The sequence below is a fragment of the Bos javanicus genome, chromosome 8 (genome assembly GCF_032452875.1).
Source record: "Bos javanicus breed banteng chromosome 8, ARS-OSU_banteng_1.0, whole genome shotgun sequence".
In the NCBI taxonomy this organism is placed as follows: Eukaryota; Metazoa; Chordata; class Mammalia; order Artiodactyla; family Bovidae; genus Bos; species Bos javanicus.
The window spans coordinates 67,798,402-67,825,496 of NC_083875.1; the positions used below are offsets into that span (position 1 = coordinate 67,798,402).

Below are 27,095 nucleotides of genomic sequence, written 5' to 3' on the forward strand. Positions count from 1 at the left end.
CGGTGTCGCTGCGGGGCCAGTCGGGACGGAGGAGACAAGATGGCGCTGCGGGCGATGCGGGGGATCGTGAACGGGGCCGCGCCTGAGCTACCAGTACCCACCAGCGGGCCCCTGGCGGGGTCTCGAGAGCAGGCGCTGGCAGTTAGCCGGAACTACCTCTCCCAGCCTCGTCTCAGTAAGTATCAGAAAGCAAGACGAATCCTGTCTGCTCTTAGCCCCTTGCTCCCACTCACCTGCTTAACCAGAGGGGTGGGTGGGGTGGGGAGGGTTGTTTTCCGATCTCGTGCCCCTCTACCCCGACCTCCGCGTCTCTCTCTAGAAGGAGATTTTCAGTGACTCTTAATTTCCATGCCAGCGGTGGACTAAGGGGAAGAGCACCATCGGGAACTTCTTCCTGGGTTGGTGGGCTTCGGTCTGTTGCCTACCCTGTGCAGCTTCCCGAGGCTGGAGCCTGCTTAGGCGCTTGCTTCCTGTCCTGGAGGCAAGGCCGCTCCTTGCAGCTCTCCTCCTGATCTTCTGCTGGCCTCTTTTGGATCTGCAAGGGTCAAGGGAACGCCCCTCCTCATCCCTTTGCCTCGGGTGTGGACCTCAGGGCAGGTTCTGAGGTCCTGCCGAGGGAGACGGTGTAGTGTCATCGCTGACGTGGTCAGGCTTTTCTCGGATGGAGGTCAGTTCCACAGGCAGAGGGAGATGTTGTTCGGTGAAGAGGCAGCCCCGCAGGAGGACATCTAAATACCAGCGAAAGCCAGAGCTGAAAAGTACCCCGCAGGTCATCCTAGTCTAAGCCTCTCATTTTACAGTGAGAAGCCTAAGGTTCTGAGAGAGACAGGGCTTGCCAGGCTTTAGACACCTAATTACTGACAAAGCAGGAAAATTCCAGATGTCTTCATTCCTGCTGGACCTTTTTCCTTACCATTAACTTGAGTGCAAGATTGTCTTAAGGAAGACAAGCAGTTTTGCCTGTGTATGTAGAATATATGCAAAACATATGCAGAGGCATGTTTAAAATGTTATTGTGAAAAAATCCTGATAACCAGGCTTAAATGGACTGCTCAGCCATTCCAACAGAAACTAATCATTAAGATTGTGTATCATCAGACCACCTTTAGGCATTGGGGATGAGCCCTGAAAGTATACTCTTTACAATTTAGGAAAGCACCTGATGTTTCCCAACACTAGTTAATTGCCAGAGTGCCTATTTGTGGGTGGCTCTTGGGTTAAAAAGAATTTCAGATGAAGGGTTTCAGTCTGGGCGCTCTCCTCCTGACTAATCCCATCCTGATCAGTCACTGGGTCATGTGACAGCACTGCAGTGTGAAGAAGGAGGAAAGACTTGATCATAGGTTTGCTGAGATGTGCTTTTTTTTTCTTTTTTGGGATATAGTTGATCTACAACGTTGTGTTAGTTTCAGGTGTACCGCAAAATGATTCAGTTATATGTATGTATATATGTGTGTGTGTGTGTTTCCCTTTTTAGATTTTTCCCATTATACTGTTATTAAATTAATTTATAATTATAAAATCATAAAGGTTATTACAAGATATTGAGTATAGTTCCCTGTGCTGTACAGTATGTCCTATTGGCTAATAGTATATAAATTGTAATTCCAAACTTCTAATTTTTCGCCCCCCCCCCACCATGTGCTTTTTATAATGGCAATTATTTGCATTAGAGAATACCAGTTGGGAGTTTGTGTGAGCTGAAGTAAATATTTCAAGAAATTGACAGAAGTTGCATTCATAAGAATACATTTGTGCCTAACAATTACAGATACTCTCAGTAATTGCATTTGTATGCTTTGATGTTCTTTGGGTGGAACAGATAAGACATTAGTGGTGCTTCTAGGAAAAGATTAGAAGAGGCAGTAGTCATTTTTCCATATAATTATTCACTCAGTCTCAATTCAGAGTATCAACTGAAACGTAGTTGAAAGAGTACTCCATGAGTAAGGTTGTGAGCTCTTAAGGGAGGTATGATTTCTGGACAGTCTGTGTGTGCTTAGCAGTGGCTGAAGAACTTCAGGAGATGAGATTCCCCCTGATAAGATGCAGGATTGCAACACAATGCTTAAAACTGAAACTTTGTGGTTCAGGAATCCTTTTTGTATCCTCAGTGCCTAGTCCAGTGCTCACACATAAAAGGCATTCTGTTTTGTAATTGTTGTGTAGCTTGTATTTAAACCCCTTATTCTAATAGTTTAGTGTTTGAATCCTTAATGTGGATGGAGCAGGAGTAGGGAGTTGGTGTACTTGGTTGGAGTTTTCCTTCTATGTCTGGATTATTCTAAAAAGCACAAATGATACCATACGTATGCTAACAGCTAACAGCATTTGTCATTTTTTTCTTACATTGCTACATTCTTGATTCTGGTTAACACTTTAATCACTTCTGAATAAATATTGATTAACCTTGTCACTTTTCTAATTAAAGATGTTACCATCCTAAGTGAAAAGTTATAGTTAATGTGTGTTTTTTGAATAAAGGAGTGGAATATTGGCAGTTCCACTGTACAAATAGGATGCTGGTTGAAAAATTGGGGGATTATGGGGCTGTTAACAAGGTCTGGAAAATGAGATCTGCAGACTTGAAATAATCTTGAGCACATTGGTTAAATTTCTAGTCACAAGGAAATAAAACTTGATTTTCTTTTATACTTTGAGCAAGATTCAGTAATACACTTAGAGCTTTTGGATGTTAAACATTTTGATTTAATCTCCTGTTTCTTGAGATCCTAGGTCCGCCTGTCTTGCAGTTCTTATGTCATAAAGTAAACCTAACCTCAGTGAAAAGTCCAGTAAAGGAATCATTGGCCTGGCCTTTTTCTAGAACCTCTCTCTCCTTGCCCCCTGCAAGGTGTGGGTCTCTACTTTTCTTGCACAATAGATGATGATGATTCTGGTTTTGTTTTGCTGGTAAGGAAGAGGCTGAAGGACTAGATCCCATATTGTGCAATGGTTGTTGAATTTTCTCTTTGAAAGTTTCACAATCATTAAGAGTGTTAGATCTGTTGAACAGTCTTGTATCCTGTAGGAGGAAGAGGATGTCATCTGACCAAGTATGTGCTTCTTAAAACCTTTGTAGATTTGGGGTTTAAGATGTTGTCTAAATATTTATCACCTCCCTAAATATTCAGGATCAAAGATGTAACCATGTCTGCTTTGTTGTCAAAAGTTCTAATCATTTCTTGCAGACCGAAGTTCTTGTTTGTTTGGAATTTTCAAGAGAAGAGTGGTCATTATAATTGTCAAACACAGGCATATTTATGTAATTTGTGAATGGATTTTGATATTTTGAAGAAAGCTTAGTGTCTTTGGCAGCTTTACTCTAAACAGTTGTCTTTGCTTTGGGCTGTTAATAGTAATGGTGAGGTGTGTGTGCGTGCTTAGTCGCTTCAGTTGTGTCTGACTCTTTGCCACCCTATGGAGTATAGCCCACCAGGCTTCTCTGTACATTGGGGTTCTCCAGGCAAGAATACTGGAGTGAGTTGCCAGGCAATCTTCTGACCCAGGAATCGAACCTGCATCTCTTATGTTTTCTGCATTGGCAGGTGCATTCTTTACCACTAGTGCCACCTTGGAAGCTCAATAATGATGTGGAAAGCTGGGCAAATGTTGTTGAGAGATAAAAGGTGGTGTTTGATGTTGTTTTCTCTGCTTGTCTTCCCCGCCCTCCCCCCACCACCGTGTTTTTATTATGGAAAGGAGCTATAGTTTGTATATAAACTGTCTTCTCCCCGTTTGTAGTCTAATGCTAGGAACTGTGTTATCTCCATATTTTTAAATTATACTGGAGACTAAGGGTTATAGAGTACAAACTTAGAATTAGGAGAAGGGGGCACAAACAAACAAAAGTAATTTTAGCCCTCGCTCTTTGATTTAGTAACAGCTCTCTCAGAGATGTAGTTCAAGTGTGGAATGTGTATGTCAGCCTTGCCTGCCTCCCAGTGTGTTGTTGTGAACTGAAACAAGGTAGCTTATCTGAAGATGTTCTGCAAGGGTGGAGCAGTTTGTTTTGGTAATATATTCTGTTTAGTTTGGATTATGCCATGTATTAGTTTATTTTGTATCCAACTTTAATTTAAATCAAGCATGTTGCTTAAACTCTGCTTTTTATCTGAAGTGGTCTTCTGGTGCTTACCAGTGAGAGAAAACTGCTGAAGCATCTCCATCAGTTTCTCCCTTTTCTGTTTTAACTTTTCTAATGCCTGCACTCCATTGGAGAAAGATTATTTTTCAGTAATGACACAAGAGTGTCGCAGATCACAGAAAAGGACCGGTTCAGTTTTAGAATCTGAGCTGTAGCACAGAGTTAAAGAAAAAGTGACTGGAGGTGGACTGTATACGTTCAGATCCTTAGGGAAGTTACTTAATTTCTGGGGGGAAAAAACACTTGGAATAATAGTCATTAGCTCATAGACCTGTTATGGAGATTAAAAAAGAATTCCTGTCGAGTACTTATTAAATATTATTGGTGGTTTTGGTATTGATCAATTTGAATGGTTCTTGGCTTTTTTGAAGGCTACGTACATTGTTTTAAATTTTGAGACTGTGATGAAGTAGAATCTTGTCTTCTATAATAGCAATCAACTTGATTCACTCTTTCCAGGAAAAGCAATCATTAGTGGTTTTTTTCTTGGTCATACTTTTGTCTTGTGACTGGCAAAACTTCATAGTTTTGAATGAGCTTGAAATTAAACATGAGATTCTAAAGGATCATTGTTGAAGAGGTTAAAAATTCAAAGAAGTTGCAAATTTTTTCCAGAAAGTAAAAGAGAATTTCAGAACCTGAAGCGTTTTACTGATGTTACAGTCAGCAGTTGCCTATAAATCTCAAAACTGAATTCCCCTACCCTCACTGGCCCACTCTCTCCTCCTGTTCCCAACTGTTAAGGTTTTTGAAAAGGTCAGTGTTTTAAAAGCCAGGTGCTAAGAAAATGTGTTTCTAATGTAGTTCACTTTGCATATCCTCATAGCAATTCTAGAAAATCATTGAAAATCAATATTTGGAATCTTAAAATGAGAACAACGAGGGAAAGAATCTAAAAAGAGTAAATTGTGTGTGTGTGTGTGTATATAACTGATTCACTTTGCAGAACATCTGAAACTAACACAACATTGTAAATCAACTATATGCCAATAAAATTTTTTTCAAAATTATATACACAAAAGTATTCTTAAAAAATGAGAAAAATCAGGGAATTCCCTGATGTCCAGTGGTTAGGACTCTGCACTTTTAGCTTCCTGGCCTGGGTTCAGTCCCCGATCAGGGAACTACAGTCCCTCACACCAGGTGACACTGCCAAAAATAAAATAAGACAAGGAAGAAATTGTTTCAGGGGTAGGAATTATTTTTAAAACAGTAGGGAGGATGAATCAGTAGTATGTTAACTGTTTTTCAGGTTGGTGGCAGTCAGTTATAACATGTGTAGTATTCTCTACCTGGTCTGTAGCTGTAACTGTGATGTACAGGCAAAGCGAGGGAGGAGGGAGGAGGGTTCAGGATGGGGAACATGTGTATACCTGTGGCGGATTCATGTTGATATATGGCAAAACCAATACAATATTGTAAAGTTAAAAAAAAAAAAAAAAGAAGAACCTATGAAAACAATGCATTGAAAGCGCTTTTGTATTTTTATTCTTGTATAAAGTTATTTGCTGGCTATTGTTGGCCTCTAGTTCAGTCTGTTATTTAAAATCTAATATATGAATTATTTGGCTTGAATTCATGTTTGGGGCCACGTTGTTATCTGTATGGATGTACAGCCTTGAATGTGAATAATTATTGTAAACTATATTTTACAACTTTTTTTCTGACTGTATTACATTTTGTATTTGGTCGATTTAATCATATCATAATTTAATGAATCTGTTTATTCTTTTTTTTTCCTCCAAATATCTGTGCTTTAGATACAGTCACCAGGATGAATTTCCACGTATGCTCGGTAGTCTTGTAATAAAAAAGTGTTAAAAAAAAAAAAAAGAGTCCAGAGGATTACCATAAAAGTAGTAGAAAATATAACAATTGAGATCTTTCTAATAATCTCGAATTGCTTGCTTGCTTGGGTGTACAGTCATATCCTACCTACTCTTTGCGACCCCATGAATTGTAGCCCACCAGCCTCCTCTGTCCATGGGATTTCCCAGGCAAGAATACTGGAGTGGATTGCTGTTTCCTCCTCCAGGGGATCTTCCTGACACAAGGATCGAACCCACATCTCCTGTGTGTCTTACATTGCAGGTGTATTCCTGACCACTTGAGCCATTTGGGAAAATCTTGGAGGCATAATTAACTTGTTTACGTGGACATCCGTTCAGGTTGTGACTTCCTTTTTATCGAAGGTTGAAGAAAAAAAGAGTATGTAGGGACTTCTGTTCGGAGAAGGCAGTGGCACCCCACTCCAGGACTCTTGCCTGGAAAATCCCATGGATGGAGGAGCCTGGTAGGCTGTAGCCCGTGGGATCACTAAGACATGACCGAGCGACTTCACTTTCACTTTACACTTTCATGCATTGGAGAAGGAAATGGCAACCCACTCCAGTGTTCTTGCCTGGAGAATCCCAGGGATGGGGGAGCCTGGTGGGCTGCCGTCTATGGGGTCGCACAGAGACGGACACGACTGAAGTGACTTAGCAGCAGCAGCAGGGACCTCTGTTGATCATTACAGTTATAAATGTATTCAAGCAAATATTTGGTGTCAAGAGGTAAATGTCCTCAGAATGAAAACAAGTGTCCTGATAGTGCTTGCCTGCTCTCTCTCTCTGTTTGTACCAGAGCACTGCTTCCTGGCTAAAGAAATTGTGTCTTTAAATTCTGAAGCTCCTTGAGTGATCAGACTGCTTGTTTAAATGGTTTCCTTATTCTTGGGCATTTACATTCATGCAGAAATTTCTGTGTAAGACCTCATAAGAAATCACGCAAGTGAAAATTTCCCAACTAATTAACAGCTTCTTATAAATTATTTCATTTGTTTTTTCAGCTTTTCTGATTATGAAATTTAGTTAATTCTGACATTGTTGGATTTGCTCTCCTGAGTTCTGATTTATACATGATTACTATTAATTACACTTGGCAGGTATGGAGCTGTGTTGTGGTTCACCGATGGCTACATCTTTTCTAAAATGAGGGATTTGGGTAGCTTGATGCTATGCATAATTTGCAGTAGAAAATGTAAGCTTCTACAATGACAGTAACATTTGACTTTTTTTTTTATAGGATACTTGTATGTTCTCTGGCCTTTTATCCCCCTTCATAAGCTCTTTTTTCACAGTTTTTATGGTACCATTTAATGATGGTTTTTTATCTTAACAGACTACTTTTTCTCAGATTTCTTTCATGAGTTTTGTCACTTTTGCTTAAAAGGGGTTCCCTTCCTCTTTTCTGTCTACTTTGCTAAGTGCCACCTTTTCTATAAAACCATTTTTCTTCTAAATAAGAACAGCTGCACTGTCTTCCCCATGCTCCACAGATCTCTGAACACCTCTGTTAGAACCCTTAACTCCCCTCCTCCTCATAAAATTGTGGACTCTTAGAAACTCTCTCTCTTTGCCTTTGTTTTTGTAGCCTGGGTCCTTGAAGCAGTGTCATTTATAGTAAGAATTCAACATGGTTTGAGGTTTGCCTGGTGGCTCAGACGGTAAAGCGTCTGCCTACAATGCGGGAGACGCGGGTTCGATCCCTGGGTCGGGAAGATCCTCTGGAAAAGGAAATGGCAACCCACTCCAGTACTCTTGCCTGGAAAATCCCATGGACGGAGGAGCCTGGTAGGCTACAGTCCATGGGGTCACAAAGAGTCGGACACGACTGAGCGACTTCACTTTAACTTTCACTTTCAACATGGTTTGGGTTGAATGAAGGGGAATTATGAAAAGTTGTACAGATAGGGGCATATTTATGAATTCAGTGAAAACTTTCATACTGTTTGAGTTGCTCCATTTAATAATGGATGTGACAAAGTAGAGGATTTTTGGTAATACCAGAGAGGTAATAGAGACTGTGTCCTGTTTGACTGGCACTGACTGTTTCTGTTTCTTTCCAGCATACAAGACAGTATCAGGAGTTAATGGTCCACTAGTGATCTTAGACCATGTTAAGGTAATGCCACTGTCCTTATCACCTAACCATTTATGCAGTTAAAAGCATAGTACTCAAAACTGTAGTTTTTTATAATTAAAAATGACAAATTTTAAGCCATTCCTTGGTCTGAATGTCATTGCTACATAGGAGATAAGAATTTTAGAGCAGAAGTCAGAAGATAGAATTCTAGTACTGAATCTGTTGTGGATTCTGCTTGTGGCCTTGAGTCCCTTATCTGCAAAATTTTTAATTTGTTTAAAAAATTAAATTTTAATACAATTATTTTACTTAATTAAAATTAAATTTTAATGAATTAAAAAATTTTTAATTTAAAAATGTAGTTCTACCTCCTAGGTTTATTAGGGAAATAACTGTAATATTTGTAAGTATGTTTTATGACTTGTAGGATATTAGATATACAGTTTCTTATGGCTCTTGTCACAGTATTATAACTACTTGTTACATATTTGTTTTCTTTTCTCTACTAAATTTTAAGGTCTTTAAGTGAATAAACAATGAACTTTATCTTTGAGGACCTGACACTGGTGTTCAAGTAATGAATAAACGACAGGTTATCTCAACAGCGGCTAAAACCATAAAGTGAAGAATAGCTTTTACCTATTCAGTTTGTTGAAAGACTCTTTTGTTACATTTTTTTTTTTAGCCACACCTATATAATAAGAATTATCTTAGAAAAAGAGGCATGTAATACAGTTTATAATTGAGTACCTTGGGTGAAGCCTCCTGAGTTCTGTGATTAAAATATCTTCAGAGGAAATAATTTGTGTAATATGCCCAGTAATTCTGCTTTGGTTGTTGTTGAGAGTGGATTGGGGAAAAGGTACCCATTTATTAGTTGGTTGAAAGAAGTAATGACGAAAGTATGTTTGGCATGTGGCCCTTCTAGATGCAGAAAGTAATCAAAAGACATTTCCTAAAAGAGTGCAAAGTGCATTGTCTGTTCAGCTTTATTTAAGTTAATATTTTTATGCATGACAGGGTACCTATACAAATCAGATTAAGCATGTAGCTTACTCCTGGCCATAGCTAGTATGCAATTTGATTCAGAGCTTCAGTATGTAGCACTGAAGTTGTACATGTATGCAGATGTCCATTAATGTTTTGTGAAAGGATGGAGCATACACTTTTCTTTTTTGAGAAAGTATTTGGAACATTATTTGTTTTAAATACTTTGTTTTATTTAAATATTTTAAAATATTTTTATTTAAAATTTTTTTAAATAAAAAAATTTTTAATATTTTGTTTTAAATATTTGTTTTAAATACTTATCTTTGTCCTTTATTCTTTTTTATATACTTCTTCTTAGATAAAATTGGGGGCTTATATTTTAAAAATATGAAGCATAAACATACTTTCAAACAGTCTAAAAATACTCATGTTTCGAGTATATTAAATGTTGAACTCAGCACCAAAAATATACAGTACAAATATGTAAATGTCTAATTGGTAAGGACTGTGAAGGGTAAGTACAAGATACTATGAGAGTCAGTAATGGGAAGGACTTCGAAAACATCTTGGAGGAAGTAATTTTAAGAAAGCTGAGAAAGTTTTATTGAATGTTTGGGGTATAACTCCAACTGAGGAAAAACTGGTAAATAAAGCTTAGGTAGTTGTAAGAATTTATATGCCATAATGCATATACTAGGATCAAGGAATATATAATTTTATACAAATTGTATCAGAATAGATGATGGAGACTGCTATATTTAACTCATTTTCTGAAGGTAGCACATCTTTCATTCCCAAACCAGAGAAAAGATAGTATCAGAAAAGAAATAGTAAAGTTATTCTCACTCACAGGCACAGATTCCAAACTGTGAGCATAAGTAATTTTATCCGGTATATTTTTGGTATTTACTGAAAAAAGCATAAGCTTTCTCTAGCTTAATCTATGAATGACCTGAATTATACTGACATTTTCTAATATCAAATCATCTTTGTATTACTAGGATAAATTCGACTTTGTCATAATTCTGTTGACTTTTTAAAACATGTTCTTGCTAATATCCACTAAAACATGCTCTTGCTAATATCCACGTATTGGATATTAGCAAGAGCATGTTTTAAAAAGTCAACAGAATTATGACAAAGTCGAATTTATCCTAGTAATACAAAGATGATTTGATATTAGAAAATGTCAGTATAATTCAGGTCATTCATAGATTAAGCTAGAGAAAGCTTATGCTTTTTTGAGTAAATACCAAAAATATACCGGATAAAATTACTTGCTTCTTTACAAAACAAAAAAAAGAAGAAAAAGAAGGTGGTTTTAGAAGTAAGGGATAGAACAAACTTTCAAAATCTCTTAAAGGCTATCCACCATAACCTACCACAAACAGCATCCTTAAGGGGAGACTCTGGGAACATTCCCATTTAAGTCAGGAACAAGATGAGGGGGCCCATTGTCACCACCACTGTCCGTCTTTGTTTATCCTTTTGCTTGAACCCTGATCAGTGTTGCGGGAAAAAGAAATTAGGGGATATAGGGATTAAAAAGGAAAAGGCACAACTATCATCATTTCTTGGTACTATGATTAAACGGAAAACACAAGTCATTCAGTGGACAGACTGTTAAAAACAGTGGTGGTAAACAGTGTTGCTGGATACAGAAGATCAGTCTGTAGAAATCATTAGTGTTTTGTATGCCAGGAGTAACTACTGGAATAACTAGTAACTTTTTACAGAAAACTGTGAAACTTTGTTGAAAGACATAAAAGAAGACTTCAAATAAGAGGAGATTCCATACCCATGAATGAAAAGACTCAGAATTCTCCCCAGGTGACAAAATCAGTTAGAAGCAGATAATAAAGATTTGGTGCAGGAGTGAGCAGGCATTTCAGTGGAACAAAATTAAGATTCTTAAAACCAGCTCTTCTCACACCTGAGAATTTGACTTGATAAATGATAAAGGCTACATTACAAGTCACTGGGGGCTATTTGTGTTACTCAGTACATAAGAGTTGGGGCATTTGGCTTCCTGTATAGAAAAGAAAAATGAGAAAAATACAGTTACTTACCAGAAATAAATCCAAATGGATTAAAGACCTAAACATGAAAAATCTATCAGAAGACAATATGGAAGACCATTTTTATTTGTGATTTTAGATTGGAAGGTTTTCCTACAAAAAAGAGGCAAATCATAAAGGCAAATAAGTCATTTTATTGCAAAAACTTCTGTATGATTAAGATTACCATAAATAAAATTTAAAAAACAGACTGGGAGCAGATACTTGGAAAAGGATTAATATTCAGAATCTATGAGACTTATCTAAAAGTAAATTAGAATAAGCAGATTCAGTTGAAAAATGAGGAAAATATGTTAATAAGCCAGTTACAGGAAGTGAAGTCAGAATTGTCAGTGAATATGAAAAGATGCTTAGTAGAATCAGAAAAATGCAAATTGAAAGATACTATTCTTTATTTTATCAAAATGGTAAAAATTAAAGTTTGATGATGTAAGATTGGCAAAGATGTAGGGAAAAGATACTTTTCTATGCTACTAGGAAATTGTAAAGATTACTCCTTTGCAGAGTAATTTCGCAGAAAAATGGACACAACCTGTAACCTGCCACTAGGTAACTAAATACCGTAGGGAAACTTAGACCCACTTGCATGAGACGCCACATGTGAGAATGTCCATTGCAGTATGTTTGTACTAGTATAAATTTGGAACAACCTTGAACACCAGTGATAGAAGAACAGCTGGATGAAATGTAATATCAACTTGACTTTATCTTAAATATTACCATGACGGACCGAAAATATTCAGGCAAGTGGGAAAAAACCAAATTGCAAGATGATATGTTTAGTATGTTCCCTTTTAGGCAAATGAAACATTAACGGTACATTTTTGGAAACATGCAATTTAAAATATTAAAATGGACTAGAGGAATACACTTCTGGTTAGGAGAAGTGTATATTGAGGGGGGTATATTAGCATTATTTATAATGAGTAATTATTTTGTTGTTTAGTTGCATTTTATTCCTATTCTCCAACAGCACAAGATGATTAGTGATTAAACAGCCCAGAAGCAAGCATCATTGCTGAGTAGAGGGAACATAGTTGTTAGTTTTATCATCTTTCTATAGTCTGAAAACTTAAAAATATACATGGAAGAAAAAAGAATTAACTGCTGTGTTTCCATAGAATCAAGATTCTTCTTTCTATGCCTTTTGCTGTGTTTGCCAGAATGTGTGCCAGCAGTGAGTGTTTTAAGGACTTAAACTACCTGCGGATATTTTAACCTCTTGATGTATTACCTGCATGTATAGGGGCCGTGTAGGGATTGCACAAGCATGTGTGCTGTGATAGAGCCTAGAGAGCATTTGGGCTTCTAGAACATTGGTTTATTGAGCCTTTGTTTTTTTACTATTTAGTTTCCCAGATATGCTGAGATTGTGCACTTAACTCTACCTGATGGGACGAAGCGGAGTGGGCAAGTTCTAGAAGTTAGTGGTTCCAAAGCTGTGGTTCAGGTAAGCATTACTTGAAAAATCTGGCCAGTTGAACATTTTTCTAATCACAAAAAAGCATAAGAAACACCAGTAGTGTTTTCTGGTGATTATCACATAAGTATACAGATCTTCCTTGACTTACTTATGGGGTGACAGCTTGATAAACCTGTCAGTAAGTTGAACATACCATTTAAGTTGAAAATGCATTTAGTACACAGAACCTACTGAACATCACAGCTTAGCTTAACTTCCATTGAAGGTGCTCAGAACACTTAGATTAGCATGCAGTTGCATAAGACCGTCTAGTGCAAAGCCTATTTTATAATAAAATGGTACATATCTAATGCATTTCTACCACATGACCCCTCTGTTTCTTTAGAGATTGGTTACTGACTGTAAGGGAAGAAAATAAATTTTTCTTGTTTTCTTGCCAAATGTCTGCCACCTATGTGCATTCTAGCCCAATAGCTCCACTGGTAAAATGGCTTTTTTTTTTTTTTGATTGGTAAAATGAAGCAGATAATCACATAGAAAGACAGAGACAAAAAAACAGAATTCACAGCTTGTGGGTTGAAACCAAAACAAGATCTGAGTCTGTGTCTGTAAATTGTCTCTGATAAGTCTAGTTTTTAATGTTACTGACTAGAAAGTGGCAGTTTTCTAGAATAACATATTGCCCTAAAAAGTAATATGGATGGCATCACTGACTCAATAGACATGAGTTTGAGCAAGCTCTAGGAGATGGCCAAGGACAGAGAAGCCTGGCGTGCTGCAGTCCATGGGATTGCAGAGACAGACACAACTAAGCGACTGAACAACAACTAAAAAGTAATCTAAAGCAGAGGTCAACAGAATTTTTGTAAGGGGCCAGATAGTGCATGTTTTTAGGCTTTGTGAGGTTTTATCTAAGGTCTCCTCTGTTGCATGGTCTTTACACTTTCTTTCCCTTCTTCTTTTTTTTTTTTTTTTAAGAAAACCACCCTTTAAAACTGTAAACACACACACACACACACACACACACACACACATTCTTAGCTTGCTTAATAGGTTTGGCCTGCAGGCATGACCCTGGTTAAGAGGTGGAGGTTTGGTTCATCACCTACCATGAACACTTCTTTGTTAGTGATATTAAAAGTAGTATATACATTTATGTATTTTACTTTATAAGGGCCATTTAAGAGGCAAATAAATTTTAAGCACTTATGATCAAATTTCTTTACTCTTCTGTTTTCTTTCTTGATAGGTATTTGAAGGGACTTCAGGTATAGATGCCAAGAAAACGTCCTGTGAGTTTACCGGGGATATTCTCCGAACGCCAGTGTCTGAGGATATGCTTGGTAAACAAATACTGTTATTCATTCTGAGCAGAGATCTGTTTACTTTTTAACATACTTCCATGTAGTTTTTTTAAGTGAATGTTTAAAAACACAGTTAAAAAAGTGAATATTTGAGTCATTGTATTCTCTGTACTGCCTTGTCATTGTTTAACAGGTCGGGTATTCAATGGATCAGGAAAACCCATTGACAGAGGTCCTGTTGTCCTGGCTGAAGACTTCCTTGACATCATGGGTAGGGACAGAAAATGGATTTTGTGTTTAGAGGAAATAACATCTGTCTTATACCTTTGTCAGAGAAAGGATGATTTTTATGATACTTAAGTAGATAACCAACATGCTTCATATTTAATTAGTTATTTTGTTAATTATTTAGTAATTTTAGTTTTCCCAGAGCTTATCTTAATTTTTTATGTCAAATACTACAAGATATTGTAAAATATTACTATATGTTACTATAATATTACAATGTATCTGAAATATAAGTAGTAGAGCCATAATGGCTTTGAAATTAGGATTTCTCTCTTGCTACACTATATAATTTATTAATCTACAAAATATTAATGGAAAAAAGTTTCAGATTTCAAAAATAACTCATTTTTTGAGTAGAAATAAATGCTTTATATGACTGTAGTCTTAAAATATATATGTATCAATGTTCTCTTTTGGAAATGCATTAGGCCAGCCAATCAACCCTCAATGTCGAATCTATCCAGAGGAGATGATTCAGACTGGCATTTCGGCCATAGATGGCATGAACAGTATTGCTCGGGGGCAGAAGATTCCTATCTTCTCTGCTGCTGGCTTACCGCACAATGAGGTGAGAACTAGAATTTATTTGATGTGAAATTTAAGAAGAAAGGATCTCCAAATGTTTCACTGTTAGTGAGAAACCAACTAAAGGATTTTCAAGGTAAATACTCAGTGTTACTGTTTATATCATCCAGTTCCATTGACTCTCTTATCCATGTGTATCTGACTTCTTCCTTACTCTTAGGAATCTTTGCAAAAATTGCAGAATAATTTTGTTAGGGAAAGACCTTTAAGACATCCCAATTTCATTTGTGATTTAATTCCCAAAAGTGTAGGATAAAGGTTATTTTGTTATAGAAAATATTATTTTAGCTTTCAACCCTGTCCTTTTATACTCCCCATCAGATTGCAGCTCAAATCTGTCGCCAGGCTGGTTTGGTAAAAAAGTCCAAAGATGTAGTGGACTACAGTGAGGAAAATTTTGCGATTGTATTTGCTGCTATGGGTGTAAGTATAATCTTTTCCTATTTTAGAATGAAATGTAAAATTGCTTATGTTCTTAAAACAGTGTAGAAAAATACACATGTATCATTCAATTTATCTCTAGGTAGAGAAGTTTCAACTTGGTATTTTGGGCAAACCATGGATTAGTATTTAGCAGTTGACTGGAATATAAGAATAATTCTCTTTGTGCCCAAAGCTGACTGTTTACTCTCTTGGCTTTTGTGAATGTTTTGGGAGTACCTGAAGCTTTAGAAGAAGGAGCAGTGCATATCTATAGCTTGGCCTTCATTAGAAATAAATGCTGGGGGAAAAAAAGAAAAAGAAATACTGAGAATCTTGCGTCTCTGAGCACTGATGAAGTCATTGCTATTTAGGTAAACATGGAAACTGCCCGGTTCTTCAAATCTGACTTTGAGGAAAATGGCTCAATGGACAATGTCTGCCTGTTTTTGAACTTGGCTAATGACCCAACGTAAGTAAACAAATATGCTGTTTCTCTCTGTTTACACATGCTTCTGGTCAAAAATATTACCTTAGACTAGGGAGGTAAAACATAATGAAAGCTTCATGGGCCTAGGAATAAGATAACCATATGTAAATTCCAGCTCTGCTTTTTGCAGGTCACTTGGTTTTGGGCAAGTCATTTAGGCTCTGAAGCTCAATGTCTTCTTTTGTAAAATGTGATAAATAATACTTGTCTCACAGAGTTGTGCATATTAAATGAGATAATAAGTTACTTAGCACATGGCCATACTCAGTAAATGACTTTTTCCTCTTGCCTGTAAAATCTGGCCCCTGTTGTTTCCTCCTTTCTCCTTCTCACTCGCTTCCTTTCTTGCTAGATTTTGAGAACTATGTAGTTCTGAGAAATTATGGGGCATTTATAAAATAGTCAATTTAGCTGTGTAGCACTGAGTAAATACATAAAAGAACTCTGCCTTAAGACTTTTAAAGTAGTAATTGCTTCACCTTCCTCAGTTTGTGTAAAACTTTAAATGGGAGATTGTACTGTTATTTCCGGAATCATTTTATTTTGTTTTTGGCCTTTTTGTCTGCGTGACATAGTACTTAATGTTTCATTTCAGTATTGAGCGAATTATCACTCCTCGATTGGCTCTAACCACGGCCGAGTTCCTGGCCTATCAGTGTGAGAAACATGTATTGGTTATCCTAACAGACATGAGTTCTTATGCTGAAGCACTTCGAGAGGTAATTTTTCTCTTAATTACAGTAGGTTATCTTGTTGCTCTGCAAGTTTTCATTTTTTTTTAATCATTTTTTAAAATTAATTATTCATATGTTAGTGTAACACCTTAATCAGGAAAGAAAATACTATTTTTGTCAGCCTAGTTGAAATGATTGAAAATGAGATTTAAATTATTAGCCTGTTTATCATACTGTCACTGTCTCCATTGATTAAGACTGGATTCTCAGGACTTTTCCTGGTGGTCCAGTGGTTAAGAATCCACCTTCTAGTGCAGGGGTCGTGTGTTTGATCCCAGGTGAGAGAACTAGGTTTCCACATGCCACGGAGCAGCTAAGCCCGTGTGCTGCAACTAAGATGTGACACAGCCAATGAATGAGTGATTAAATAAATACTAAAAAAGAAAAAGATTGGATTCTTAAAGAGAGTAAATCATGCAAGCTATTTAATCAGCTACTCTACCAGGAAGTTCTGTCTCTCTGGACAGTCCATTTTTAGCCCTTTCCAGGAATTTCATTTTCAGTGATGTAAATTTTTATTTATTTACATAAATAAAGATTATACTCTGGCAGAACCCTCTTCAGAACTTTTTTCCCTTCAGAAAACTCAGTATTTAGAAACAATGTAAGATTCTAGCATCCAGAAGTGTGGGGTGTGTTCTGATGCAAGTTAGGAAATTTTGAATGAGTTGCTCTTTTAAGTATGTAAAAAAGAGAAAAAGACTTCTGAAGAGACTTGCTATATAAATATCTAGCTTCTTAAAATTCCTTAAGATCTGTCACCATATCTCACTCTGCTTTGGTGCTTTTCCATTGAAGGACTTTTTTTCTCCCATCCATCCATCCATACTTACATAAAAGGCAGTGAAAATAAGTATTAGTGAAAATTTTTAAGAAAGACAATTTAAAAGCCCTTTAAAAAAAATTATTAGATTCAACAGACAGCTATTCTGTCAAATAGACACTTAAGTTTTCTATATGTTTATCTTGCTTTCTACATGATCTCCTTTGATGTTCAGTTGCTAAGTCATGTATGACTGTGACCCCATGGACTGCAGCATGCCACATTGATAAAAACTGGTCTGCAGGCCACAGTTTGAGTAGCTCTGATGGAGCGTACTCTTGGAGGTGCCGAAGTAGCACTTAGCAGTTGGGCTTCATGCTTTAGGGTTCTTAGTGGTTGTAGATTAATATGTATACATAATATTCTAGTGTGCATGTCTCCGAGAGAAAGACCTTTTATTACTGTTCTTGTGCAGTGATCTAGGGAAATTATCTGGCCCTTGATTCCAGTTGTAAATTGGGGTTAATATTAACTTCTTCATTAGAGTTCTTGTGAGGATTAAATTAAATGATGTATGTAAAGTATATCTGGAGAAGGAAATGGCAACTCACTCCATTCTTGCCTGGGAAATCCCATGGACAGAGGAGCCTGGCAGGCTACAGTCCGTGGGTTTGCAGAATCAGATACGACTAAGCACACACACATAAAATGCATCAAATGATTTATGTATATATATATATATATATTTTTTCCCTTTTGATTTTTTTCAGAGTTAGTCTATGTAAGTCTGCAGGATACATAAGATGAAATAAATCGTGTGAACTGAGAGTGTTCTCTTGGTTTTAAAATGGACTTCCTTTGATTTATAAAATTGCAAGCTGGATTTTCTTCTGGCAAGCTATTTAAAGATTCTTGTTATGGCAATAATGATTTTAACAAAAAGCTTCTGGTCCCCACTTGTCAACATTTCTGTTGTAGAATAATCTGAAATTTTGTTGCTAGATTTTTCTTAATGAGACAATACTTAAAATGAACAAGATGATATTTCTGACTTTGTAATTTGGTCTATTCAAACAAACATGTTCTAACCAAGCGTTAGTTCTCATATTCTGGTATGTGATACTATTCTCCTTGACTCACTGTCAGGTTTCAGCAGCCAGGGAAGAGGTTCCTGGTCGACGAGGTTTCCCAGGTTACATGTATACAGATTTAGCCACAATATATGAACGTGCTGGTCGAGTGGAAGGTCGAAATGGCTCTATTACTCAAATTCCTATTCTCACCATGCCTAACGATGGTAAGTTTTGCGTCTTTGGATTATAGCAGGCCTGATCATTGTAAAGGGCTTTAATTTCAAGAGAGAATATCACTATCGTTTTGAGAGTATTCTCCAGGAGTTGAGTTTACCTATTGATTTGTTTCTAATAAAATTTTTTCATTTCAAAACTACCTATAATTATTCTTTAGTAGAAAAAATTTTCTTGTAATTTTAATTTTTATTAATTAGCTAGTATTTAGTGTCTGCTATTTGCAGTCCACTGGTCCAGATGTAAGGAAATTTTTTAAAACGTATGAGCTCTTCTTATTGTAAACTACTCATTCTACTTGGATGTTTTCTTTATATATGTGCACCAGTAATTTAAGGTAGCTTAGGTGCCAGATAAAGAGCACAAGTAGCAAATGCCACAAGACTGGAGGTAGAATGACTGACAAGGCTTGTTAAAAATTACCATGTCTGTAAGCGCACAGTGCAGTGCCTGCCTGGGTGTCCGCCCAGCAGCTCCTGGGTGAGACTTTCAGCATTCCCCTTATGTTAGTGTCTTTTTGTCTTTATCTCAGTTTTTTTTTTTTAATACTTTTACAGAATATTTTCAGAAACAGTAAGAACTATAACTGAGCACTGTTTCAAGTGTTTTGTAAATATTGACTCATTTGATCTTCATGGTGACTTTGAGGTGTCTGCTCTGCTGTGAGGCACGGGGAGGTAAAGTGTCCCGAATAGGAAGTGGTGGCTTTAGAACCCAGGCAGTCTGAGTACTACCTCAGATGTGACGATGATTTGTTCCAAGGAAGTAGCTACAAGATTGCTCTCTGAACAGACTAGGGACACCTTGCTCTGTAGGGCCTGCTGGTGCTGCCTGTAGTGCTGCGTTACTTGTTTAGCCTGTTTGTATTTCCCATGTTGAAATGTTGGGTACCCATCTGGGATAACTTATGGAAGAGTGCTGTCTCAGTATACATCAGATGGTCAAATCTCTGCAAGCGAACTTTGTGTTTAAATGGAACGTTATTTATACTTGGGGGAGAGGCAGCACATCTAGGAGAAATAGTGCTTTTTATGAATGTAACTAATTTAACTTGCGTCAACACGTATCTGTGCTGCAACCAAGTAAGTTAAACTGGCCACTGTGGTAACCTCTAACCATTTTGGCTGTTTAAATTCTAAACTTTATTAAAATCAGATAAAGTTTTGAAATAAAACATTTCAGTCACAGTAGCCACATTTCATGTGTTCAGTAGCCACATTTGACCAGTGGCTGCCATATTGCATAGCACAGATAAAGAATTTTTCCATCATCACAGAAAATTATTTTATATAGCACATATTATTTTATATTTATATATTTTAAGTAGTACAGATCGACTTCCTGTGGGTTTGTTTATATGAGATGGACAGTAACTAACATCACATGTCTTCCTCTGGTAGATATCACTCACCCAATCCCTGACTTGACTGGATATATTACAGAGGGGCAGATCTATGTGGACAGACAGCTACACAACAGACAGGTATTGAACACTTGTGCAGTGCCATAAGCTTACACATCTATTCTTCAGTTATTCTTTAGTGTCTCTGACTTTGCTCTTAGGAATTATTTATTTAGAAAACACCAACTTGAATTGTTTTTAATATGACTATGAAACTGTCATTTCTGTAATACTAAAATCCTAGTGTGGAGAAGACTGCCAGAATTAAAAATTAAATTTCCACTTTCCTTATGCCTTAAAGTAGAGTCCATTGTCTCAAAGAACTCTTTTCGGGTCTTTATTCCAAAATGGCATGGTCCACCAGTTTTGTTACTAATATAAAAATAGATTTTTCAGATTATTTTCCTTTTTATTGTTATTTTTAATTGAGGTATAATTGACATAACATTTCATTAGTCACAGGTGTACAGTGTGATGGTTTGATATTTGTATTTGTTGCAAAATGATCACCACAGTAAGCCCAGTTAACGTGTCACCTTACATAGTTAAAGTTTTTTTTCTTAAGATGAGAATTTTGGAGATCCAGTCTTCTAGCTACCTTTAAATACGCAGTACAGCGTTATTAGCTTACACAGCCACCATGCTGATCATTCCATCCATGTGACTTACTGACGTCACCACTTACCCTTTGATCTCCCTCACCCGTTTTTCCCACCCCCATCCCTTGCCTCAGGCAGCCACCAGTTTGTTCTCTGTGAGCTCAACAATTTGTTTTTTAAGATCTCATGGATGTGAGTTTGTACATATTCTCCTTTTTTATACATTATACATATTTCTCTTTTATCTTTTTATCTCTGACTTATTTCACTTAGCATAGTGCCCTCATGGTGCATCCATGTTGTCACAAGCAGCAAGATATCATTCTTTTTTATGCTGAGAAATCAAAAATGGAATCTTTTAATTATTCTTTAATAGATGCCAGCATCTAATAATGAGCTTTTTGATGAAATTGTTAAATCTTTTTATGTGTAATTTTATGAGAGTTCAGAACCATTTTGGATTTGATATTGCAGACAGATTTTGAAATTTCAGTTTTTTTAATATAATCTTGTACTGTTTTGTAGATTTTACTTTTTGGATTTGATTTCGCAGAAGAAGTCTTAAGCTTTAAAATATTTCTTCCTTATCAGGAAAAGATATTAGGACTCATCTAGAAAGCAAAAGCAGCAGCTTTATCCAATTTAAATAATAATAATGAGCTTCACAATCCTTTACTACCAGTAAAGCTTGAATTTTGTACTTAAATATATTTTCTCCCTTCCCATTTTACCCAAGATTTATCCACCCATTAATGTGCTGCCCTCCTTGTCGCGGTTGATGAAGTCTGCTATTGGAGAAGGCATGACCAGAAAGGATCACGCCGATGTGTCTAACCAGCTGGTATGTGTGTGCTCTCCAGAATGAGTGCTTTCTTAGTTCATTCCTTCTGCTTTCTTAACACCTCTTGTCTTTTTTCCACATCACTTTTCTTCTCCCCCATTAAAGCAGGAGTGTAATATAGAATAGTGGAATATCGGTGGAATTCATTAGAGCCTAGTAGTTTTCTCATAAGGATAAATAAATGCTCATGACAAAGATCAAAAATCACATGCCTAGGAGAAGGAAATGGCAAACCACTCCAGTATCATTGCCTGGGAAATCCTATGGACAGAGGAGCCTAGCAGGCTACAGCCCAAAGGGTCACAGAGAGTCGGACATGACTGAGTGACTAAGCACATAGCTACTTAGGTCTTAGAAGCTGGCCCTTGGGTGTGGCTCACTGCTTCTATCTGGCGTGGGGCCCAGGGTCTCTCCCTGAGTTGCCAGTTGTCAGCAAAGAGGAGACCTTTCCCCTCTCCACTCAGTTCGTCCACCTGACAGCTGTGTAAGGACTCATGTGTCCTGAGTGAGATAGGTCTTCCCACCTGCTCCTCAGGTCCTTGATCCCTCCCACCCCATCCCCTCTCCAGTCTCAGATGCGAATAAAGTTTAAAGACAAGGAAAAAAAAGAACCACATGCTTGAGACCTGCCTCCCATAGTGTATGAATTAGTTTTTAAGTAAAAAAATCAAGGCCTAAAGCCTTTAAGTTTTTATTAATAACCTTAATAGTAATTATACAGTATTTCTGGAAGAATATTCTACCTTATTTTTTGTTTAACATAGTAGGCAATCACCAGAACACTAAGGGGTACATATATATTCTGTGAAATCCTTGGTTTCTATAGCCCTGAGATTGTATAGCAAGCATAATTAAAGGAAAATGCATTTGACCTTAAAATAGGCATGATAAACCTACTAACATCATAAGTATTTTTTTGAATAGAATTTAGAGATGGATTTCTCTCATAGTGTAAGTTATATGAAAATGCTCTACAAAATGTAAGCTCATTGATACGTTGAGAGAGCATTTTTTTGTACATTGTTTGTAATGTTGATGTACTGTGTGCCTGAAGATTCCTTTCTGAGTGAGATTACTGTATAATAAAGTCTTTCTGACTTGCATATGAACTTTGTGAATTACATTTGGAAGTAGTATGAAATCCTGTGAAGATAGCTGTAGCAGTACACTTCTGTAGCCCAGATTATTCTTAATATTTATAAAACCTCATCTCTGCTTTTGTCTCTGTAGTATGCGTGCTATGCTATTGGTAAGGATGTACAAGCCATGAAAGCTGTCGTTGGAGAAGAAGCTCTTACCTCAGATGATCTTCTTTACTTGGAATTTCTGCAGAAGTTTGAGAGGAACTTTATTGCTCAGGGTAAGATGACTGTTTTCCCATGAATATAAACAGCATCCTAGGTAGTTTTGAGGACTTCTTTCCTAGTCTGAGAGAATTTACATTGGTCTCCATGCAGTTTTCCTTCTGATCGGAGAAGAGGTTCTTTCAGCCACTTGCCATGTCTTTCTTCTTAGCCCTCTGCCTTCAACTCCTTGATCCAGTTATTTGGCTCCTGTCTTACTCTTTCCCTTCTTACAACCAGCCTTCTGCTCTGCTGCCTCCCTTGTCCCTTCTTCTTAACCTCTCTGGAGTGCTCTTCTCTGGTTTTGGGGCTTTCAGACTTTTCCAGTCCATCTATCTTCATCTTCCTGATTTCCTATCTTCTTGCTTCTTAATTGTTAATGTTTCCAAAAGCTTAATTACCTCTTCTTTCTGTGCTTTTCCCGCTACACTGACTGACTTCCTGTTTATGAGCCTTTAGCCTCTTTCTGGGAGAAGGCAATGGCACCCCACTCCAGTACTCTTGCCTGGAAAATCCCACGGATGGAGGAGCCTGGTAGGCTGCAGTCCATGGGGTTGCTAAGAGTCGGGAACGACTGAGCGACTTCACTTTCACTTTTCACTTTCATGCATTGGAGAAGGAAATGGCAACCCACTCTAGTGTTCTTACCTGGAGAATCCCAGGGACGGGGGAGCCTAGCAGGCTGCCGTCTATGGGGTCGCACAGAGTCGGACATGACTGAAGCGACTTAGCAGCAGCAGCAGCCTCTTTCTGAAGCTCTAATCCCACGTCTCTAACTGGGATAACTTTGTTTGTGCCACTACCTTCTCAGACTTCTCATGGTGAGAAGCAGAGGATTTTCCCAACTGACCACCTGCCTAGCAACTAATTCCCTTTTCAATTTCTGTCTACCTCTCGCATGACCATTGTCCCAGTTAGCCCAGGCTCAGGAATTAGGGATTCTTAACCTTTTTCATTTATTTTCCATCATTAAATATTGGCTACTTTGCATTGTTCTCCTTTAAAACATCCTGTTCTGTTTTTTTTGTTGTTGTTGTTCCTAATGTAACTTAGGCCAGTGTTTCTCAAAATTGAACACACCTTTGAATCTTGTTGATTCAAGGGGAGCTTGTTGAAATGCAGATCTGATTCAGTAGATCTGGGTGGGGCCAGAGAGTCTGTTTTGACGTTTCTGGGTGATGTTGAAGCTATACTGACCTCTGTCCTCTCTGAGTCGGAAGACCTAGTCTAGTCCTTCTCTCCTCGTCCGTGGCCTGTGTCTTCACCAGTCTCCCCAGCTCTCTATACCATTGCTGAAGTAAATTTACTGTTAACTATATTGAGTGTCCTTCTGTTAAAAAGTCTGTGGTGGTTTTAATCACATAGCATGTGCAGGGCTTTTGAGCTGTTTTGTTTGGTCTGCTAATGCTGATGAACTCTGTTTTTTACCTCATTGGTATTTATAAAAGATGTGTTTTTATTAACATTAAAAATCCCCCAAATATGATTGCTGGGTTTTCTTAAAAAAAAAAATTATGTAGAACCTTACTTTAAAGGATAACAATTAATTCTGGTAGAAAAAAGGACCAAGAACTCTAACTCCTTAGCCAAAATATGAGATTCATTTGCAGGATAAGGATGACTTTGCTATTAAAAATAATAATGGCAATAACAACTTTGAAAACCACTGCCCTATTCAGGAGCGTAATTGGCATTTAGGCTTCTTATGTGTCTGTACTAGACTCCTTCAGGCTGGCCTCTTTTTTCTGAGGAACAGTTTTCTCATTACTCCCTGGATAAAACCCTGACTCTAGTTTCTGTATTCCTTGGAATCTATTTAGAGCCCACCCAGTTATCAGAAAAAGGCATGTGTGTGTGTACACACGCTCATGACTACCCGATGTTTCTCCCTGCGGCTTTCTCCCTTTTCACTTATTCTTATGTCTAAACCCTCATTTCTACATTCAGTCACATCCAGTCCAGGGGGACCTAGCTATTTGTGTCTCTTTTTTATACTTCATGCTCCCAGTGCTAGGCCCATAACAGAGTAACTTTTGAATAACTCTCTGGTAAGTTAACAGTAGTTGGCCTTTACTCATCTGATCTCAATTTTTTGTAAGGTCCTTATGAAAACCGCACTGTGTATGAGACTTTGGACATTGGCTGGCAACTGCTCCGAATCTTCCCCAAAGAAATGCTGAAGAGGATCCCTCAGAGCACCCTGAGCGAATTCTACCCTCGAGACTCTGCGAAGCATTAGCTGCTACTTCATCGCTGGCTCGATGCTCTTGTGAAGTACTGGTTCTATTTTCTTTATTCCTTTTGCACTCCCCCATCCCCACCTTTGTGTTGGAGTTTACTGTGTTACCCTGTAATTAAAAACAAAGACTAGGTAACATACTGTGCCAGTGTTGCAATGTTTTAAACTGCTAACAGACTTTAAAATATCCCCTGTTTAGAAAAACCTGGATCCTTCCAACGCTTTCTTCAAAGCAGCTGAGAGTTGGAGGTGGAGTTTTTCATCAATGTGTGTATTTGTACATAGTGGTGTACCTTACTGCCTAGTGTCCTCATTATTGGGGTCTCTTAGCCCTTGCCTCTCCACCCTGGCAATAGTATCACTATCTGAAGTTACAGTGCTTTGGTCTCCAAGCTAGGGACAAGAGAGGGGTCTGAAAGACACTTCTCAGAGCCAAGAGGCTTTCCTGAGCGCTGGTTTTAGATTTTGGTATGCCTCGGGGTCTGTGCCGCTGCTCTCAGCAGATGGTTTTTTACTGCCCGCCTGCTCTTTCCTGTCTAATAGATAGACTAGAAAAGGAGTTTCCATTTCCTCTTTGGTACGGATTAGCTTCAACCTCCATGTCTTACTGCTCTTCCTCCCTATGAATAACACAGAATCATGCCACTTTTGCCCTGCTGGCATCGCTCTGAGCAGCAAGATGCCCTGTCCTAATGATCCTTACTGGGTTTCCATGCAGAAAAATCATCATTACAATAATTAATAGAACTTTGCTTGGAAAGAGTTGGGATACAATTGTTTAAGAGTTAAAAAAAAAATCCTTTCTACACTTGGACATGCCAACAGTGGTTTTAAGTTTCTAGAATGTTGACCAGATGCTAGAAAGGCAAGTGGGGAAGAGAAAGCACTTCTGTTTATGGATTTTTTTAATTTAATGTATGGATATTTTAAACTCTGTTAGATAGTAGCCTTTGGGAAATCCCCTGTTGGGTCCTGCTTTTCAACCTCTTTGCCTTTTCAGGGTAGTCTTGTGGCACAAGTGACAGCATTAAAAGCTTTAGCCTTTTAATTCTTCCTCCTTCCTGCTGCGAGCCCTGAGCTGTCTTCTATGCACTTCTGACGTGTCTCCTGTTGGGTCTCTGTGTTCTTTGTTCCTTGGGTGCAATAGCAGCTTCTCCGTGCATTCCATCTTTCTTTCAAGTTGTGTAAAGTTCTTCAGTTTTTTCTCTGAAGGTGTAGGGGGTGGGGGTGGGGGAGGACAGCATGATTATATTTTAATGTAGAAAATGTGACCTGGATATAAAATGAAAATAAATATTAAATTAAATGAAAGTTACCTATAGTGACTCTGTATCTTCTCATCAAAAAAGTAGTAGCAAAGAGCAAGTATATAATAATAATGCACCTCTTTGATTCACAGTTTTGAGCATCATAACCAATGTTGTGAACCAGGTCCTCTTACAGGGGAACCATGTTTTGTATACCTGTCTGCATTGTAGGTTGCCCTTACGAGCTCTTTTCTATAATACGTCTTCCACTGTATTACAGTTTGATTCAGGGTCGGGAGTCCCTAAGGTTGTTATAGCATTGTTTGTTGCAAACATTCTCCAGACTTTGAGAGCCTGTCTGCCACGAATGAAAGAGGGTAATAAATAGAAAGTGAAAGACATACTGAAGCAGGCTGAAACTTATTTCCAATAAAATCTGAAACAGGTGTCCAGTATATAAGGAAAACATAGCGGTTAAAGCACAAGAACGTGGCATCACGGCAGCCTCCCACTTCTTTCCCCTCCTCAACTCAAAGCGCATTCAGATGTGGAGGAAAGGCTCTGTCATGGCAAGAATAGGGAGACCTGGGTTCTGAGTCTGGTGCTGCTGCTCAGCATGTGATCTTGCTAAGTCACTTAACAGATCTGTGTTCCTTGTAGGCTTATTATATGGACTTGAGGTTTTGTATGTGAAACACTAAGACAGTGCTGGGTCCATGGCAGGCACTCTTACAGTGGGCCACTTTTAATAACAAAGCTTTATTAAGGAAGACTTAACTACTCTTAAATGATACTCAGGATTAGTTAGTTAAGTAGCGCTCTTGTTAGTTTGTTACCTTTTAGTGAAAACATTTTCTTAGTGTACCTCTTTGTGCCAGTGATAAGACTTAACTAAAAGACCAGTTAAAGTTATGCTTTAATGTGGACTCTCACTGTGATTGAATTTTTTAAAGAGAAAAAGTTTTCTTTGCAGTTGGCTTAGAGTATTT

At 37.7% G+C, this 27,095-nt stretch overlaps 1 protein-coding gene across 1 annotated transcript; it reads left to right on the forward strand.

Moving 5' to 3' along the window:
- On the forward strand, nt 1-26,174 carry ATP6V1B2 (ATPase H+ transporting V1 subunit B2). Its single transcript, XM_061425830.1, has 14 exons — nt 1-175; nt 8,037-8,092; nt 12,473-12,571; nt 13,794-13,887; nt 14,042-14,119; nt 14,565-14,704; nt 15,043-15,144; nt 15,516-15,613; nt 16,227-16,350; nt 18,275-18,425; nt 19,836-19,918; nt 21,173-21,277; nt 22,508-22,637; nt 24,720-26,174. Exons 1-14 carry the CDS (start codon nt 40-42, stop codon nt 24,857-24,859), a joined length of 1,536 nt encoding a protein of 511 aa, XP_061281814.1. The 5' UTR covers nt 1-39; the 3' UTR covers nt 24,860-26,174.
- Nucleotides 26,175-27,095: the final 921 nt, after the last annotated feature.

Excerpts from the sequence above, each read along its gene's own strand:
- ATP6V1B2 (XM_061425830.1), top strand. The coding sequence starts at position 40 with ATGGCGCTGCGGGCGATGCGGGGGATCGTGAACGGGGCCGCGCCTGAG. Across the intron at positions 14,120-14,564 it reads AGACTTCCTTGACATCATGG|GCCAGCCAATCAACCCTCAA; the intron begins GTAGGGACAGAA and ends GAAATGCATTAG. Across the intron at positions 21,278-22,507 it reads CCGATGTGTCTAACCAGCTG|TATGCGTGCTATGCTATTGG; the intron begins GTATGTGTGTGC and ends TTGTCTCTGTAG.